The sequence below is a fragment of the Falco punctatus genome (assembly GCF_963210335.1).
Source record: "Falco punctatus genome assembly, chromosome: 7".
NCBI lineage: Eukaryota > Metazoa > Chordata > Aves > Falconiformes > Falconidae > Falco > Falco punctatus.
In genome coordinates this window covers 22056873-22077295 of record NC_137587.1, presented here as the reverse complement: position 1 = coordinate 22077295, position 20423 = coordinate 22056873, and the positions used below count along the sequence as shown (strand labels likewise).

The following is a 20423-nucleotide window of genomic DNA, read 5'->3' as shown; positions in this document are numbered from 1 at the left end:
CATAATTAAGTAATGAAACACCATTCTAACAAATAGGCACTGAATGGCAATGTTAAGGAGGAAAGCACAACTTTGTTTGTGTAAATGCCTTGATTTGGAGTGCTTCCGTTGAGAAATATGTCCTTTTACACACAGCTCAGTAATTATTTATGATAAAGAAACTGTATCTAACAGAACAATTTACCAAACCAAAGTAATGCCCAGTTGTGCACAAGCTTATTTGAGAGTGCATCGCTGTGGCCCCCTCTGTCGTAAGAAACAGTCGGGTCTTTTAGCTAATTGATCTCGTGCTGCTTGGAGCATTTTAGGGGGAAGGAGCACTGCCGGCATCTCCTGTAGCTCTGGTTAATGGGCCTGAACTTCTTTACATTCATCATCTCAGCATCTTGTCAAAGATCTCAAGGACTGAAACTTTGAACTGAAGCACCTGTAGTGACCAGGAGCATTTCCAGTCTAATCGTGGACCAGATTCCAGCTCCTGTAAGTGCTGAATTAACCTATTTCCATGACCTAGAAGAGAAGCTTTTTCTGCACACACAGCATTGCTGAGTCTCAAGGTTTATTGTGTCGCTGAATATTTGGTATTTTTCTTAAATCTCTTGCCTGTGAGGAATGTGAACATCTTAAATTCCATCAAAAATGAAAAAGTTTTGATTATTCTGGCAGCGAAGAAAAACTCATAGCCCAGGTGCAGTCTGTAGATGCAGCAGCAGAAGACAAACCTTGCCAGAGGGTGCTCGGCTGCAGGCGCCATTCCCAGTGCCTGCTCTACCTCTTCAGTCACTTGCCTCAATTCAAAATAACAAGATGTGGTTTTAACACTTCTGCACACAATTCAGGATTTCACAAGCAGGAGCTCGGATGACAACGTGAAGTACAGATTCACACAGACACACTGCAGCATGATGGTGTCAGGCAGGAGGTGGGTAGGTGGGTGTTCAGGGGGAATGGCTAGCCAGCAAGCAGTCCAGTGACGTGAACGGGACCCAGAAAGGCACCTGTCCTACACCCGCACCCTGAGGACCCGTCCTTCTGACAGGGCCCTGCAGCCCCACCAGCCAGGCGGGACCCCCAGGGGTGGGGTGCGGATGAGCCGAGCACCAAACAGCTGCTACGGGCCCCCGCTGGTGGCAGGGTTTGCCCTTGGGCTGATGCTCCCCACAGCTGCAGGGGGTCTGTCACTGGGGTAGGGTGCAGGGGGGTCTGGGGTGCACTAATGCACCGGCGCACACCTTCGCCAGGGATGCTGCCGCAGCGGTTGCGAGCGCTGTGTTGGCTCCATCCCACCACAACACACCACACTGCTGCTAGGAAGTTACTGTAAGTGTGACACTATATAAAAATCTTACAGACATCACCTATAATCTGATGTAGTTTCTATTTAGAAGAGCCGCATAACTGAGGAACAGCGGTTTTGCTTGGGATCCTGCTTTCTTGCTGCAGTGATGCTGTGATTTGAGCCTGGGGGCAGCAGTCAGAGACCCTCTGAGCGCGCTCTGCCTGCACTGCCCTTCTGCCTCTTCCCTGGCTGTGCTGGCTTCCAACCAGCAATGACAATGCACGTCACTAGTTTTTCACACAGATGGAGTATTTATAGTTTAGGGCTTTTGTACTCTCTTCCATAGCTTAATTAGAAATACAGTTTCCTGTAAATCTCCGTGCACTTGTGGGAATGGAGGAGAATGGCAATTACCGTGGAAAGCCAGGGGCAGCGGGGGGGGAGAGGAAGACAGACACAGACGTACATACATACATACAGAGCCATTTCTCTGCAAGTGGTGTAACAAGAAGATGGCACTGAGCTAACGCCAGCGGAGGGGACTGTCAGCGACGGGTTTGTAAGGGAGCAATGTCTCATTTCATGTTTGACTTTGGGAAGATTCCCATATTACGTAGGAAGAAAGCTCATACATACTGAAATAAACTGGCTTTGGTCTGCAATACCAGCACAGCCTGCATTACCAATACTTTCACATTTGAAGGAAAAGGTTCTAAACAGTATTATAACTGTGTCCAGGAAATTGGAACAACTGCCAATGTCCTAAAATAATCGTGTTATGATAAGTGGTCAAAGGCCATATTGTAGAAGCATAAAATACCAGAACTGTGCACTGAATCTAACTTATGGCAAAGTACAATAAGGGATATGAAGGGATAAAATGAGAAGCAGTAATACGGGGAAGGAGGTTCTGAGAAAAGAGCTCCTGAGATGCACTGTTCCCATGGTGAAACCAGCCTAAGCATACCCCCTTCCCCTGGGCAGGTATTCCTCACAGAAAAACCTTTTCTGGCCTCCAGCCCTGTCATGGACAACTGGACTTACATTGGCACACAGCGTGTTTGTATCAATCCAGAGACTTTTCTCCTGGTGCCCATGAAGTGCACTGGCTGCAGAGAAACCCCACCCCAGGAGCTGTGGCTCTGGCTGTGGCAGGGAAGGGGCTACCACGGCAAAATTCAAGGCTGTGAGTTGGGATCTCCAACACCCCTGAGCATGACAGCACTTGTGGAGCTAGGCTGCTTTCTCAGCTGGCTTCTGGCTCTGTGTCAAGTGAGTTGATTCAGAAACCCTGCCTCCCCCCAAAAATGACAAAATCAGTGTTATGAAAGCCTTTATAGCATGACATATATATACAGAAAATGCTTCCCGCAACACTTCTCTCCCATGAGGTGGATAAAACTGTTTTCACCTATAAGAAGATAAGAAAAGGGAGGTGGAAAGAATTAAAATGATCCAAAAGTCACCATAGCAGCAGAGTTTTGACTGCAATCCAGGCCCCTGTGCCTGGCTGCTCAGCTTTGACCTCTGCACAGACACCTTCTCCTACAGCATCCTTGGCCCCTGCTACAGCAGCTGCCAGCTGAGTCAGAATCTGTATTTTAAGCAGTTCTCACTCAAGCAATTATGTATTTTACATGACTGGTTTGTAATTATGTGCACAATGGAGGCATAGTTCCTTTCACTGCCACCCTTCACGTCCTCGCAGGTGTCATTTAAAACCGGCAAGGAAAACACTTAGCAAAGAGTTAGGAAAGGTGAGCATCTGCATGTTTGTGAATGGAAGCGTGAGCTGGTAAAGCCATGCTTGTCCCCAGGCACTGTTTATAAATCCTTTGCAGGATGAAAATGGAAATGCAGTTGCGGCTGCAGATGCGAGCACCCCGTAGCAAATCCCCGAGCTGGGCTCAGGCAGGAACGCTGAGCTACAGCTACGGTTTTGTCTGAACTTCCAGCTCACATGACTCACATGCTTTCTGCCTAAATCCTTGTGTGATTCTTGCTTTGCTGCAGACATCCCAGGACACGGCTCCGTAAGGCAGTCTTTAATTTCAGAAGCTAGTATGTGTGTGTATATATATATATATATACACACATATATACAAACACACACAGAGAATAACATGTTCTGGGATCTCTTTAGCGAACCAGGGACTGCCCTTGCACTACTCTGAAAGGCCCAGAGATGAGCCACAAGGCGGAATGATTGCTCACACTGCCCCGAAAGCCTTCTATGGCCCGGTGAGCGAAGGCTCTCAGCCTGAACACGCTGCCCAGTTCATGCTTTGCATAATGCCCGTAAACTTCCCCTCCTACTCCTCCGTCCCCCCACCCCTGACCCTGAAAACACCTTGGGCAGTGACATGCCAGAGCTAGAAGCAGCTTCCCAGGGTGCAGGTGGGGACCGACGCACCTCGGGCATTTGGGTGCATGGGCTCGTAGCTGGCACTTGGGCATCTTTGAGGGGCACTGGGGTGTCTTTAAGCGACAGCACTCAGGCTGCCAGTGCCTTCAGGGGGTGGCCGGGCTGTGAGCAGCCCACACACCTGGAGGAGGGCAGGGGGTGCTGGGAGCGAGCAGTGCGGAGGCGGGCCAGCATTTTCACCTTCCTTCAAGACACTCTTTATATAGCTGGTTACATAAAGCTGTACAATTTGGCTTCTGTTGGGAGAGAAACGCGGGCGTAGGAGTACTGGTACACCAAACCCGACTGTAAAAGTCATCTGCGCAGTTTGGGTTTTTTTTCTGTCGTTCACCACAAATCTCTAGAACAGTTGCTGCAAAATATTTAATAAAACAGAGAATAACTCAGCAGTAAGTCATGGCATACCTTGAAAACCCGAGCTGGCAGCTGGAGGATGGCCCCTGTACAGTTTTCCAGCTGTGACTGGGCCAAGGTGTCCCAGGGCAGTGCCGTAGTGTCCACCCCCTTCCCACAGCGGGGGGACCAAGGGCAGTCAGGGGTGATGGGGAGCTCGGGGATGCCCCTCGGGAGCTGCAGTGGCTAGGGGTGAGAGAGGCAAGGGGCTGCTCCTCTCCCGGCATCCCCCTGGTGCTGACAGCAACTTGGCCACCGGGGAGGGTAAGCACGTGTTCTTGGGCTTGGCACAGGAGTAGAAAAAGCACTGCTTTCCCCAGAATGACATTTACTTGTGTTTACATGGTGCACTTTGTGCCCGAGATGAAGCCCAGCTGCACCGTGCCGCTGCGCAGCACTGCAGCACTGCTGCCATCTCCTTCGGGGAACGCGTGTTCCGTAATGAAAACCAATTGTGGTGAAAATAGTTCAGGAGCCGTGCAGCGTGACACCATGTGCAGATGAACTTGTAACTGCTCGCCATGCTTCCAGCCAATTATTCATTATGCAAGTCACTGCCATTCGTTATTGTCCACGAGGTGGGTTTTACAGCAGAAGGCGAGGGAGGGCAGTGCCTGGTTGCTCACAGCCACCCCCCAGCGCAGGGCAGGGCTCCAAAGGCCTCCAGCGTCTGCTGCAGCAGTGAAGCCAGAGCAGTGGCAAAGCCGAGGCAGAAATGTACGGGGCTTGCACCTAATCACCCCTCAGGGGGGTCCCACTTGGTGGTTTAACATCCATCCTAGTTGTTCAGAAGCTTTGCGGTGGGTAACGCTGTTTCTGCTGTCAGGAGCTCCCAACCTCTCATGCCCAGCAGGTACCTTCCCTTTCGGTATATAAAGGGGGCTTACAAGAAAGAGACGTTTTACCAGGCCCTGTAGTGACAAGAAAAGGGGCTATGGTTTTAAACTGAAAGACGGTGGGTTTAGATGGGACATAAGGAAAACATTTTTTACGATGTGAGCGGTGGTGAGGCACTGGCACAGGTTGCCCAGAGCAGCTGTGGATGCCCCATCCCTGGCAGTGTTCAAGGCCAGGCTGGATGGGGCTGTGACCAACCTGGTCTGGAGGAAGGTGTCCCTGCCTATGGTGGGGGGTGGGGGTGGAACTAGATGATCGTTAAAGTCTCTTCCAACCCAAACCATCCTATGATGCTACCCCATGCAGGTACTCACCCAGGCACAAACACCGAGGTGGCAGCTAATCCCTGCCTAGGCTTGGAGGGTCTGCACAGCAAAGGTGACCTCAGGGTGCCCACCTGACTCAGATTCCAAGCAGCAGCAAGTACTTCCATATGATGTTAGGGCTGTCTTTTCTCACAGGTGCTGGCTTCCTCAGTCCTAATGCACTCTGCATCACACTGAACTGAAGGGGGAAAAAAAAACAAGAAAAAAAAAAGGGTGAAGAAAGCAAATCAGCTCTCAGACCTCAGCGGTGGTTCCCTGTGAGCTGGCAGCAGGCAGACAGGCTGGCAGGCACAGCGGTGGGGTCTGCTGGTGGGCAGCATGACAGAGGGGTCAGCGAGGGAGGCTGACGCAGCATGTGCAGCTGTGGGGTGCGATGGGGGAAGGCTCAGTGCAGACACTGCCAGGGAATGCACTGGTGTTGCTGCCCTTACCGTGGTTGGGGTCACCCTCTGTGCCCAGCCAGCCCTGCGGCAGCGGCAGGCTGCTGCTCTCTGCCTTGGCAGCGCTCAGTGCCAGCGGGGTGCATTGGCAGAGCCTGGGGAGAACCGGCTGCAGCTGCAAGGGCACATCCAGGCTCCCTGGGTGGCAGCAAGCAGCCCTGGCTGGCCAGGGGACCCTCACCTAGGTACTTCCCTGACAGCAACAAGCTAACCTACTTTGAAGTATGAGGCATTTTTCAAAGGCAATTTTTTATTTTTAAATCAGGTAAGGCACCCATAAAGCAAATCACCCAGGCTACAGCCAGGAGTCATTTTCAGGGATCACTCTCACAGATTCAGTGACAAAAGACAAGACTGCTGCAGGAAGCTACAGCCCAGAAGTTTCCAAGCCTTAGGCAAAAGTGAGTGAAGAGCATTAAAACCAGGGGGCAGGAAAAAGATCCTGAGAAAGCAAGAAATAGAAGCTGCTGTCTCTGCCGTGGCCAGGCAAGAGAGCCGGGCAGGGGCCAGGCAACTGGTCGCTGCCAGCCCCGCTGGGCTGACTTCTTTGCAGTCCCAGGGGAGGGAACAGCCCCAGCCTCGCTGTAGATGTACACAATATACATTGATGGAAGAAAATGTTCCATAGCAAGCAACAAGAATGACAAGAAAGGGAGGAGCTGTAGTTTGTAATTGCTCCTGATATAGCAGAGCACTGCTTCTTCTGGAGAGCTGCCATCCTGTAACCTGTAACCTGCAGAAGGGCGAGCTGCTACCAGTTTTGCTTTCAATGCATTCAAGTGACAGGGCTTGCAATTCCACTGGCAAGGAGAGACGCTGCAAGCGGTGGCTTCCTCTCTCAGCGGGTATCAGGGAACCCTGAGGGCCAATCGCTCAAAGCGCTGGTAAATAGGAAGCGTGCAAGAGAAAAAGTTAGTGTACCACGGCAGTTACAGTGCAGGGGAGTGTGAGCTAGTGTGCTCCAAACCTCCGATGTTCCTACAGTGAGGAAACAGGAGAGCTGGAATGGTTCCTGTTGCTGGGGAACATCGCTACAGCCTCTCTGTCCCCGGCAGCCACTGCTGGGATGTGTAAAACACGCTCCACTGACAAAGTAGGAAATTGTTTGCTACAAAGACAGCATTGACTTACCGGCAACAATCTCCCGCCTGCGTTTTCTGGCACCCGCATCAGACGGAGCAGGTAGGGTTGCAGGAGAGATTCACAATGGCACACATGCCAAGGTTTTCTTTCTACAGCAGGAGTGAAAAAGTTACAGAACTCTGTGCAGGTTCACAGCACGCCTCCCCGAGCCATCCTGTGAGACCTGCCATGCCAGCAGAAGGGATGCGGGGTCCAAACCAGCAGCAGGGGCCACCCACATCCACACCAGACTGCATTTTGAGCAACTGCAGTACAGATAGGTGTTTGGGTTGCAGGAGCTGGCCATGCGTTTCCAAGAACTGCTTGTGGAAACAACAGCCATCTTATTCCCAGCATTACAGAGGAGCAGGGACACTGTGCTCTTAAACCAAGTTTTAATATGCAATTTTGCATGAGAATGATAATGCACCATAACATATACAAAACATCGCAGTGAAGAAAGTGGCCTATCATGACCTTTTTAGTAGTTCCCAAGACTGGTGTTTGCTAAATTAGAATCAAATTAAAAAATAATTTGTGCTTTGAGGAATTAACTTCTGGTTCACTTAAACACAGGGGAATTACTAGAAAGAGGCAGAGAAATTATATCGGAGCTGCCTACTTCATGTTTTCCAGCTTCCAGAAAGATGAAGGTGGTCTTTCTCTTTCCTCACACGTCCTTTCCCCAGTATGTTTGTCTTCCTTTTTCTTGCTGTTTGTTCCTCTCTTTTTCTTACTTCCCTGGCAGTGGGATCACGGAGAGTCAAATGAAATTATTGGTTGGGTGGGTCTTTTCCTTTCTTCTTGGTATACGAAAGGGCCTTACAAAGCAACACCAAAAAATCCAAACTCAAACTCATTCATCCCTGCCCTGGCCCACGGAGGGAAGGACCGGCCGGCAGCAGAGCCGACGGGGGCCAAGGGCTCCTGGAAACTACCCTGAGCTCACAGCAGGGCTGCAGCAGCGGTCGGGCAGACGGGGCTACTGCTCTGGCTGTGCCGGGCCAGCACCGGGCTAGCAGGGCCAGGGCCGGTAGGGCCAGCGCCAGCCGCCTGGGACAGCGGTGTCGGGGGGCAGGGCGGGGGGCAGCGGCCTGGCGGGTAGGTGCTGCTCTGCTCCCGGCCCACGGAAAGGCAGCAGCTTGCTGGGTGCGGGAGGCTCATCCATACCAGCCGGGTCCCAGGTACCTCTTTCAGGCCGCGGGACCCCTAAACGCAGCGCTGCCCCTGCACCCGCTGTCGCTGTGCCCCTGTTCCCGTCCCCCTTGGCGCGTTGCCGCTGCGGAGCCGCGGGGCTGGGGCCGCGATCCCGCCCGCACGGAGGGGACAGTTTTTCGTCCCGTTCACCCGTGGCGCAGAGGGGGCGGCAGCCCCAGCACGGGGCGCGCAGCAGCGCGAGGCTGGACCCCCGGCCCCGCACGCAGCGTTAGCGGGGCAGCCCGGCACTGCGCCGCTGGGCTTAGCGGGAACTAAGCAGCTGGATGCTGCGGGAGGGGCTGGAGATTAGCACGGCATCCTTAGGGAAAAACCCCAATCCCGCAGCCAAGCGCCACCGGCTCGCTAGAAGAAACGAGCAAGCAGAAAGGCGGGGGCGGGGTGGGGGGTGTTAAAGACCGGCTTCCCACACTCCGGGGCTTTGTGCCGCGCCGGGGCCGGCGGGCACCGAGAGGGCTGCCCCGGCCCCCTGCCCGCCCGCTCCTACCCGCGGAGCTCCCCCGTCGCCGGGGCAGCGGCGCCTGCCCGGGCTCCTGCCGCCCCCTGCCGGCCGCGGGCTCCCTCCCGCCGGGGCACAGCGCGGCTGCGCCCCCCGCTCCCCGCAGCGGAGCCGCACGGGAGGCCCGGCCCCCTCGGCACGGCGAGCGGGCGGGAGGCGCCCCCAGCCCCCCCCGGGCTTCCCCCCAGCAGGGTCGCTGCCGCCGCGGCTCAGCGCCTCGGGCGGCCCCGAACAGCCCCAGCGCTCGGCCAGGGCCGCATGGAGGCGAAGGGGCGGCCGCAACGGGCCGGACCGTCCGCGCAAGCGGCGCCCGGCCCGGCGTCCCCTCGTCTGCAGCCCCCGCGGCGGTTGCGCAGCGAAGGGGAGAAGGGCTGAACCGCCAAGAAAAAGGGTCCCGCCGCGGCGGGAGAGGGAGCTCGGCCTCTGCCCCCGGGAACCCCAGCCTTCCTCGGGGGGGCACAGCAAAACCCAGTTAACCTCATCGCGCCAAGAGGGAAAATACGCCCTAAGAGACGCTCAGAAGTAAAGATGGCAAGGCGCTGCTGGAACCCGTTACCATCTTTCCACACCGAAATTATTTTTCAGGGAAAAACCGATTCACAGGATGGTGCTACAGGAGCACCTGGGGCACTCCGAGGGAGCCAGGTGAGAGGGGGTACGCTGGCACAGACCAGGCGCACGTTGCTGAAGCAAAGGTCCTGCTCCCAGTTCCCAGACAGCGGCTGACACGGACACACAGTCCTGGAGCAAGGGAACTGGGCTCCTCTCAGGCACCATAAACTGGTAAATAGACCTGAACCACGAACTGGGGGCTCTATACCCCCCCCTTTTTACCAGCTGCAATCCTTGGGCTAACACTAACTGCAGTGCAAACCCCTTTTCTTGTTACCCCTGCATCATGCCGGATGTGGTGCTTGTGGCCTTTTTTGACATTGTCACTATTAAATACAGCTGGAAGGGCAGCTGCTTCTTGTAACCACATCAGCCACAGACCTGCTGCTCTCTTCAGAGATGCAGTAGCTTTTTTAATAAAAAGGACTTGTTTTTCCCTAAGAACACTTGTTATATATTCATAGTCTCCTCTATCATCCTTGAAGGCAGGCCTGGAGCAGCTGTTGGGCAACTCACCACATCTAGTACAGGCAAACAGAATCAAGTTACCAGGACATGGAAAACATTGATTATTTTTTTTAAAAAAAGGAAAGATCCAATCTTTAATCTGAAATACCCAGAGCTGTCCAATGAATAAATCACCATCATTTTTGTAGTTGATGTTCTAACTCAGACAAGATGATGCTGTAATTCTCTGTACTAGCTGAAGAAACTTGAGACAATATCTAGACAGCAGCTGAGTATTTTAAAATTACTATCAATAATCTTGTATCAATAAGTGCTTCATGTAAGCACAGCATCCATCAGGACTTTACACAATGCTGCACTTGGCTACCAGATCACAGACAGCAGAAAGTTAAGATTTCTGACTTTTAATCACCAATGAAACCACACTAGGTAAAAATATTTCCCTGGGAAGTATGAAGAATGGAAAATTACTGAGCATAAAAACAGTAAAGTAGTGGTCTGTGCTTTGAAAGAGATTCAGAAAGAAGGGAAATCTATCATACATACAGAAAATGCTTTCACAGACAAGAGAACAATTTAACAGTAGAAGAGGACACATGGCACTCTTATTTATGTAAGAGTGTGATAACAGGTATAATGCTGGCAGTAAAATAGGAATAACAAGGCTCACCTTTCTACTACTACAGCTACATAAGAAATGATTTTAAAATAAAAGAATCCTTCATTAAAGGGCGATTTGAGTAAAAAAATAAGTCATTACAGGGAATCTGTGAGAATGACACCTTGAAAGAATGCAATAGTGCAATAAATGACAAGTGAAAAAAGTTTTATTTCTCAGTGTTTGTCCACTGTCAATACTGTCCTTTTGCTGCAACATGTTGCAAAAAACCCTCTGCCTTTTCCAATTTAAACAGCTACAATATTTACAGGCTGTTTCCAATAACACACGCAGACACATACACACTCACAGACACGCAGGTACATATATCCCTATCCCTGGCAAGGTATCCATTTGCTGGTAGAGGCAATATATATTTCCATTGTCCATTAAAAACCAAAGCCTTCCTCTTGTTTATGCTCTGTTCTCCCTCCATTTCCTAACCAGCAGCTTATTGTCCAGCTCTTGGGGTGTCTGTGTGATGAGTTAACATATCCAGCTACTTGATCGCCATCTTTCAGAATTGTGGACTAGGTGTACTGGGATTATCTATTCAAACTGTACATACCAGAAGTCATTGCTTATATTCAGATGTTTGTGACCGAGTGATGTATGTATATTACCAAAAATCTTTTGGAGCAGCCATCTTAACCACCTTTTTGGAAATATGCACATCATGCTGGGGTGAAACAAGCCACATGCTTTACTTTCCACCAAGGTGTTATGTACCCACATTTTTACTAAGGCACCAGTAATTACCAGTATAATTTCTGAAAGACTCCAGCGCCACTGGATGTACTGCATTAGATTATCAAATAGCAAGCCAGACAAGAATAGATGCCTATATAATAGGTATAAAATTCCTTAATAAAATTAAGTACATGAAACCTGTGGTGGTATAACACCAAATCCAATGTAAATTGAGTAATATTTGAGTAGTACTGTCAATGGTAAAAAATGCAATCTACCCTCCTTCATTTTGCAAACGGAGAGTTCTGTAACTGGGAAAGATCCTTAAAGCAGTGTCATTGTATCTGCACTCCCGGGTGGTGTGGTGGTGTGTGCGTTATCAGAGAAACAATCTAAAGTTGAATCCAATTGTAAGGAATCTCTTCTCCTCCCTCACCGAAGTCCAGACAAAGCTTAACGGCCACTTGCCAAACAGCCAAGGGCATGGACCTGTGCCACAAGTCTTCATCTTTCACCTCACCAGTCATCTAGGCTTCTTGAAGACTTCTTCAGCTCCTAAAGGAACTGTGAACATGGGGGTAAGGAGTGCCTGGTGATGAACTACATAGCTGACCAGAAAACAGAGATCACCACTCAGAAACATGCCAACATCCCAGGTAAAGTGGCTGTAGGACCATTCCACCAACCTGCATGGACTTACCTCTGAAAATCATCGTTACCTCCCCACTTGCTCCGCCAACTCTGAAATCATTTCACAAAAACTGAATCATGAGAGATCCCCAGCACTCATCACAGGTACCACACAGTGCAAGTGGCACAGAAGTCTAGGTGTCATCAGTGGTGTCACATAGATTTTCGGACTTGCTTTGTTTTAATCAGAACATTTTAAAAGATTTTACAGGGAGGTGAAATGGGAAGAGGTTTTAAAAAAATAAAGTAGCAGCCATTTTTAGCAATGAACATAAACTGATTAGTGGAGTTTTCAACCATTTTTCTGTAGTAACAGTATTTATTTCCGGGAGCAGTAAGTCCTTACGTATGTATGCATAAATACCACCTTTAAAGAAATCTGAGAGAAACAAAATAGATCAGGATCTATCTGGAAGCTAAAACAACAGGACTTAACTGGAATGTTCTTATGACAAAAAAGTATCACACAATGCAAGTGGACAGAGTTAAAGCACTCATCTATAATGGGTTTTCATGAAAGCTTAGAAAGATTTTAAAAAAATCTGCTCTATGCTGAACTCAATCTGGACTGACAAGATTAATTTGAAAATACCCATCTTTTCCATACTCGCAGCAGGAGAAAAAAAAAATATTTACGCACCAAGAAAAAGGCCAAAGAAAAGAAAAGATGAAATTATCTCCATTTAGAACAGATGTTTCCGTGGACAGATCCACCCTGTGTGGAGGTAGGAAAACACAAACACAGTTTTATCACTTGCACAGTGGAAACCACAACACAAACTTTGCACAAACTAACATACAATCACATATGAATCTTAAGAGTTCAGAACACAGGAAAACTTTAAACCAATTTTCCAAAGCCTTGTGGAAGAGTGAAATTTGAGCTAGGTGGCTTCTGTGGAGCAGATCTGGAATATATATGGGCACTACATGAATGGCCTCACAACAGGTGTTTGCTGAATATCTGAAAGAAGGTATCATTAACCTGCTAACTGGCCATACTGAAATCCATCTCCTGAAGGCAACCTACAAAAAGCCTTAAGATTAAAAACAAATAGAAAGATCCATCAATCCTCTTTTCCCCTTAAAATAAGCCTTTCTTCCCCATCTGCTGTTTGTTGATCCAATTCCAGGCAGTAACATATTCTCTAGAATTTTTATGTTAACAAGCTATTAAATCCTATCATGTCTACTACCAGCAACGGACATAGTCATTATCTTGCCCTGAAGAGAGTGAAAGATTATTCAGAGCCAGTGTTACATACTGAAAAGTTGCTTCAGTCAAGTTTAAAAAAACACCCACAAACATAATTCAAAACCTATGTATTTTGTTTTTCAGTTGTTTACCTCAAGAAAAAACAAACTTGTGTAATTAATATCAAATGGGGGCCTATTTTCAAATTCCTCTTCCTAAAATGAAGCAATATTCCTAGGGATAAAGGAAACCCTGTAATTACCTGAAGGGAAGGACAAAGAATAAAACCTTAACTAAAACATCTTCAATTCAAAACTTACACATTTTCTTTGTTCCCGACAGCAACATTACCAGACTGCTGAGGAAGGTTCGTCTACTGTACTACATTTTCAGATATGCAGGAGATGAATTGAACTATGCTATTATGTGCGCACATGAAACTATGTGGCACAGCAAAATTATTTCAACAGTGGCAGATCCAGAACTGTGCATTTATACCAAGATTAAATGGGACTGCATATACATAAACCAAATAGCAATATGCAACTGTAAGATGCACAGTACTTCCAGTACAAGTTTGCATAGTACACGATGTAAGCAAGGTCCTGGTATAGTTCACCAGGAACGGTATCTAGAGTTGACCAGCTACCAGGCACAGACTTACCCTTTCATGGCTAGATGCCATACAGTGACTTGAGTCGGAATACCGTATTTCTTAGGTAGCTGTTTCTTCCTTTGTTTTTTTTCTCATTCCATATAATTTCACTCTTACGCTAGGTACATAATGGACAAGGTTTCTCTGATGTCAGAGAAAAAAATTACAATAACCTCTGTGGTATATCAGAAGTCTCTTCTGGTTACGTTACACAAAGAAGCAGAGGTGACTGGGAAGAAGATGGCTGCTCCCAAAAGCTAGGACTGTGTGCAGTTTCCCCACAGTCTCCTATATAATTACAGGTCAGAAACAGGAAACAATCACAACAGGTACATTTTTTTTCTTACGGATTAAGAGAAGTGAGTCATAGGAACCGCAAGTCAAGAACAAACCAGTTTCCCTCTCACACTCCCATGATAGTTCTGAGTTACTTGTTTCCCTGAATACACACTTTAAAAAAAAATACAATAAAACCTAGGATATGTAACACATGAATAATTCAACTTCACAGTTATAAATACTCAAATTACACTTACATAGAATATATAATCACAGAAAATAAAATTCAAGTCATAGAAAAGAATGAAGACTAAAGGGAAAGAAAAGGCAAGGTGGTAAAGGTGATACAAGTTTAGGGCTGTGCCTTCTACAAAAGCTCTTTAAAAGCTGAAGTCAAGTTTTTGTTTGAGTTTTTTTTTTTGTTTTGTCTTTGGGGGTTTTGTTGTTGCTGTTTTTAGTTTATAAATTGGATGGAATAAAAAAAAAAACCAACTTGCAAGCATCTACAACATAATCATGGACCTGCATCTCCCCCTGCAAAACTCAAACAACTGTCTCTGCCAGAGATGAGCCAAAGAAACAACATAGTAGCCAGCTCTGGGTGTAAAGAAGCAAAGTAGCTACGGCTAGCGAAGGGAGGACAGATGAAAGGTAGTAGTAGATCAGGGTCCACTTTAAAGCTAGATGTGTTGTACAGATTTGGGGTACCACTGCCACCACAATAGGCTGATGTAGCACAGGGATACTCAGGTGCTTTTCTATGTATTTGTTATTTTACCGTTTATTGTAAAGAGGATGCAGCAAATGCACTTGTACGAAATACAGAACATAGAACCAAACCCATGGCACAGCCCTTACCATCAACATGTATATGGAGAGGGAGGGGATTAATCCCAAAGGCAATTTAAATAATGGTATTTTATATACTTATATTTATATATATAAATAAATGTTCTCAGCAATCTCAGGGTTGTTTTAGTGCATTGCTGTAAAAAAATTAGTGCAGTTCTCATTAATGTTTAGCTCATTAAGGAATAAGAATCTATACATCTGTTCAGTCTCTTCTTGCCACATCGAAAACCCTTACACTGTTTCACCAAACTGAAGGTTTGTAGTCAATTTCTTTAAAATAAGGTGGATGAATTCCACACACTCTGTGACAAGACATGGTATTTTTTGGCAAAACAATTAGAAAAATATGAGGTGCTCTGATCTTAGAACTGAAAAGTTTGTGATTTAAAGCATTATGCAATGCATAAACAAAATTTATAAACAAAAAGATATGTCTCAACAAATCTATCCTTCATGCAAATGTTTCTCCAGCAGCTAACAACTTAAAAAAATTTCTTACACTTGCTTATTTGGGTAAAGGGACTTGGACAAATCTGTGTTTCAAGTCCTCTCCTGCAACTGGACCGAAGTTTCATGTCCTGGGAGCTGCTTCTTCTGGACCCTTCTCTCTTCTGAACCATTGGAGAAGGGGAAGTTTCAGTCTCAGAGATTTACACTTCAGCCCCAAGTTCAAGGACTCCAGTTTCAACAACAGCAACATATTTATCTTCAATTTGAACCAGCAGGATGGTTTTATCTATATGGGACCGACTACTTGGATCTCTGCTGCAAGGCACCCAGCGGTGAATCACCTGAGGGGAAAAAAAACACACCATTTATAATAAAATGTAAGTTCCATAGGGAAAGCTGCCATATCAAAGTTGTGGCTGATAATTCAAGACCCTTACAGGGCAAAAGGAGCAGTAACATAAGTGCCATGCTGACTGAGCTGCTTGGTTTTCAGTGACAGCATACACACAGATAAGCTACTCAAAGTCTTGCTGGAGATCTGTAGCTTACCTGAGAACAGCCAGCCTTTGATTTGATTTCAGCAGGAACAAGTAACTTGACCCAAATCAGAACCAAACTGTTCATGCAAAGCGAGTTAACAATTGAAAAAAGTGTGCATGTACAGATTTGGGATATTTTCATGCTCTAGCTGTAAAAGGCTAAAATACCCATTCTGTGTAACACATAATAGCAAAGAAATGTAGTTTATCAGAAGTTAGGTGTAAGCTGTCTCCTCCAAGTCAAAACCCTTGTCCTATCATTGTTCGCTGCTTGCTGTAAATTCGAGGTTGATCTTTTAAATTAAATTATTCAAAGATAATTTTAAATGATAAAATATTACAAAGAGGAAGGGTTTCTAGAAACTGCCAAACTACTGTCCCATATTCCTTTAGATCTACAGAATTCATGTACTTTGGTCTGCTGCTTCCAAGGATCCCACCTGATATTGACCATCAGACCTTTTCCATAGGCCCTTATGTGAGTTTGCATACGTCTGCTCAGCTGCCTCCATAAAAATACACCCTTAACTCCTGGGTGCCCCAAAGGAACACAAGGATGCTCTAGTAACATGGTTTTAAGTATTGCTAGCTCCACAGAAATAGAATTACCTCAAATTTGCCAGTTGTGGGAAAAGAAACCGAAATTCAAGGCAAGGTAAAAAGCAAACAAAATGAATTTTACAGAGTCCAGGACAGTACAGTGTTCAAGAGTTCTAAAGATACAGGTAGGAAGAGAAGGACAGAAAACACAAGTAATCTACATCTTCCAAAAACACATCCAAGAGACCCCCTTAATCCTCACTATACTCAGCTGACAGCTGCCAATTTGTCTAACACTGGGTAAAGAAGATTCAGCTTTGCCCACTGCATGAGATCTGCACAGCATCCACGGGGAGAGCATTTCAGCCAGGGAAGCATGAAACCTTCAGTTCCCCTATTTGATGCAACAGCATGGTATTTAAGCAGTCTGTTCATGTCATTAGTCTGTCCAAGTAAACTTCTGACGCTGTCAGGCTGGAGTCAGGCCCCAGACACATGAAACATTTCCCAGTAAAGTCCAAGTACTACATCTTGGCTGTCCAACTTCAAACCAGTGCCTTAGAGATAGCTAAAGGCTGACTCCAAAGGCATCAATGTTGTGGCCCCTTAAAAACTGTGTATAAGCAAGAGCTGTACATAGATCATAACTCTCTGCAACCACCCCCCTCACACTCAAGTTTTACCATCTCTTCTGTCATGATTGGCATTTTTTTGATGCCCATGACTAGTAACATGCAAAATTACATCACTAGATAGTCAAGAGGTGGTAAGAATCTCTTGAGGGGGAAAAAGGTTCTTCCGCATGCCAGTGTCAGGTATCACAGAAAGATAATAGAGAGTATACCTTAATCTTAAAGTCTGGGAAAAAAATGGCTACCATAAAAAGAGGATTACTAAATTTCATCTCCTTGGAGAAACCCTATAATGCCTTTGTGTACTATATATACTGTACTGTATATTTAGCAAAATAAAAGTCAAAGTTAGGAAGCATGCTTTTTTCTATGTAGTAGAAAAGTTTTAAACAACTGAGTGCTGAACCTCATACCGAGAGCACTGACATAAGGCTTTGGCTGGTAAACTGCTTGATGAGCCGCATCTCAGCAGGTAAGTATCATTTCTGCTTGTCTGCAGAAAGGACAGCAGCTGCAGGATCAGGAAGGGAAGACTAACAGCTTTACTGATACTAGTATATTTAAACCAAAGGCAGCTGAAGCAGGCAGTGGAAACTGTGTCAATTTAAATCCTTTCCTCCTAATCACACCAGATGATCTGGTGCTTTCCCCGTTTCTTCTTGGGTTAAGAGATGTTCTTCTAAGAAAACCTGCCAGTGTACCAAAAATAGATGAGAAGCATTCAGAACAGCAGCTTACTCTGACCTTCAAATCCTCTTGTTTTAATCTTTCTGCAACATCAATCACTGCATGTCAGCATGCTGCAACTTGCAAAACACACTCTCAAACTCCTGAAAAACACCTGTCCATTGATACCAGGCAACAGGACATGTTTTAATATAACCCTTTACTTTCGCCATCTTTACAACATGTTTGAATTACAATATTAACAATGAAATTCCAGATGTGTAACATCTAAACACAACATAACCATGAATGTTTACAACAGCATTCTACTCCTAGGTGTTACCTACAAGGTAACCCCGTTATCTTAAGAATAATATTGTGGGCCATCAACTGTTATATGATTATTTGTGCAAGAAATTTATTTCCAGGGCCCTTCCTACACATGCATATAACATCAAGGCAGATTTGGCATACGCTGTCTTACCAGCATATTCCCATTTCTTACCTGAAGTTTGCACATACATCCACAGTAGTATGGACTTTCAGACAGCAAAATCCAGCCCCTGAATCAGATTTATAAATAACACCTCCAATTGAAGTAAGCAGTTAATCAAAGCAAATTCTTATGAACTGTCAGAACTGACATATTCCAAGTGAAAATACAGCTGTATTTGATGAACCAGTGCAGAGAATGCCAGTGACTCTTCCTTTTACTATTTATCACCGAAAGAATACTCACTGGAGCATTTTCACAGAGACAAAGGTTTAAAAAAAAACAATAAAAAATAAAAATTAAAAAATGTATGGCTTTGTAAAAACCAAAAGGCCTCAAAGACACAGCTGGATTTTTTTCCTCCTTTTAGAGAGCCTAGATTGGAAAATAAGTTTTCTAATGTAGTTAATTTTTATAAGATGCAGATATAAAGCCCCTGGGGAAAAGGGAGATGGAGTTTTAAGTCATAGGCTTCCACAAGTTTTAGTTAGAGAAGATTTCCTTCTTAAAGGAAACACTCATCACATGCCTGTTATATAACGAAGATGTCTAAAGACAATCTTACTTGGCTCTGTTTTCATCAGAATAATTTAAAAACAAGTACTGTTAACCAGTCTATTAAGGACTCATTGGTAGATTGACCTTTCGCTTGTGCTCAAGGATTGACAGTTTAAGAAAAGGAAAATGAACGCTGGATGAATGAGTGTAATGCCTGAGACCTCATGACAAGAGCTGGAAGAAGGCAAGGAAGGAGAGGTGGTTGACAACATTTGTATCATCTTCCTGCATCTTTTTTTGATTACTGCTTCAGAAATAGCCCTCTGCTTCAAATTAGGATTCCAGACCTGGTCTTCCAGCAACAGCGACTTTGAGGACAGTTGCTGATCCAACTCGCTACTACATCTTTGGCCTTGACATCCAGGCAGACTGCCACAGAATCAAGACACTGTCTTTCTTAAAATTAGCTTGTCAACAACAAGCAAAACTTACATGGCCTTCCATGCCTTCCTGAGGACTCCAGTCTTTCCAGCTGTTTCTTCCAGCTTTTAGCCGTATCACCTCATCTGGCCACTGCAGCTCTTTCCTTTTTGACACGTTGATCCCTTCCAGTACTTGACTGGGATCCATTAACTATAAGTAGGAATTGAGTTTTGACTGTTAGTTCAGCCAAAGTTTAAAAGAAACAGATAAACTGTAACCTTTTGCATACTTCCAGAGAACTGACTTTAACCCATAGAAACAGATTTCTGACCAACTTCGATATTGGAAACTCAAGCGCCAAGCCAGCAAAAAGCCTGAGCAACACAGAATTTGGAAATTGGGCTGTGGTCTCAGGCACAGCTGACAATATACCAGTTCACAGCTGTTTCAAGCAGCAGCTCTGGTTCCCTTTCCCACCCCTTCTTTCAGTCACGCTGGCTCATGGCAGGGTCTGAGGAGCTGACAACATAAGCACAGGCAGCACATGGTCCAGTAGCAGGGAAGAGTTAAATGATAATGAGCTGTTAAAACCAGCTCATCATTTCTTACAAAACATCTGAAGAAACGTGGTCTTGGAGAATTTACTATTGGACTGAAGAACTATTTATCAGTAGATAACTAACATAGTTAGTTGAGACCCACTTGTGTTTTTAAGTAAACTGGCCTTTCCACAGGGGCAGCAGGAGAAAACTCCTGAAAACTTCTTCCTATTTAAGGACAGAGAGAACCACATAATGTCCACTGTCCAAGGGCACAGGCCAACTTCGCCTGTATCCTCCTCACACAGAGGAACTAAGCAGTTTCATAAGAGGGCCCTTGCCTGCAGACAAAAGCTATTAAGCACAGAACTGCAAAATGGATTTGTTAACTCTTGCCCACTATGATGCAGTTTACTAAGGATTACTCTAAAATGACATATACCAGAAATGAAATCATGTTTGTTATGATCTATCCTATTACATAGATTTCTTGAAGTTTCCCACTAATATACTGCCAAACACATGTACGTGGGGCTAATAAAAGCTAGAAGAGCAAGAACACAAATTTCTGGATTTTGACAAAATGAGTAAGGCTGCCATGATTAACTTAATCAATGCTGTACTGTTTGCTGCTTAGTAAACCCAGACTTGTGGCAATAACCAAAGAATACATTCATATGAAAATGGATAAATACATATGAAAATGCAAGTGAGTAATTTTTAAAAACTTACTTTTGTGGAAAGTCTACGTGGTTTAAAAGAAAAAAAGCTAGCTGTTTTCTGGCCTGCAAATTAAGCTGTTTAGCTTCACGTGTTGCAATGAACAAAGGCAAAATTAAGCATGAAGTGGAAACGAGTTTAGCTGACATTCTCTAAGCTGCACTACAGCAAAACAGATAACTAATGTGAACAGGGACATTAAGCATGCAGGAAAGCTGGTTGTCCAGA

At 45.9% G+C, this 20423-nt stretch overlaps 1 protein-coding gene across 10 annotated transcripts in view; it reads right to left on the bottom strand.

The window, feature by feature from the left end:
• Positions 1-10485: 10485 nt before the first annotated feature.
• Positions 10486-20423, bottom strand: part of PCNX1 (pecanex 1) — a 93009-nt gene continuing 83071 nt past the window's right edge. For all 10 annotated transcript variants that reach the window (XM_080397574.1, XM_080397577.1, XM_080397579.1 and 7 more), the window contains 2 exons: positions 19006-19146; positions 10486-15486 (listed from right to left, as the gene is read on the bottom strand). In XM_080397574.1, coding sequence (XP_080253700.1) covers positions 15346-15486; positions 19006-19146 — 282 coding nt within the window. In that variant the 3' untranslated portion in view covers positions 10486-15345. The remainder of the gene's footprint in view (positions 15487-19005; positions 19147-20423) is intronic.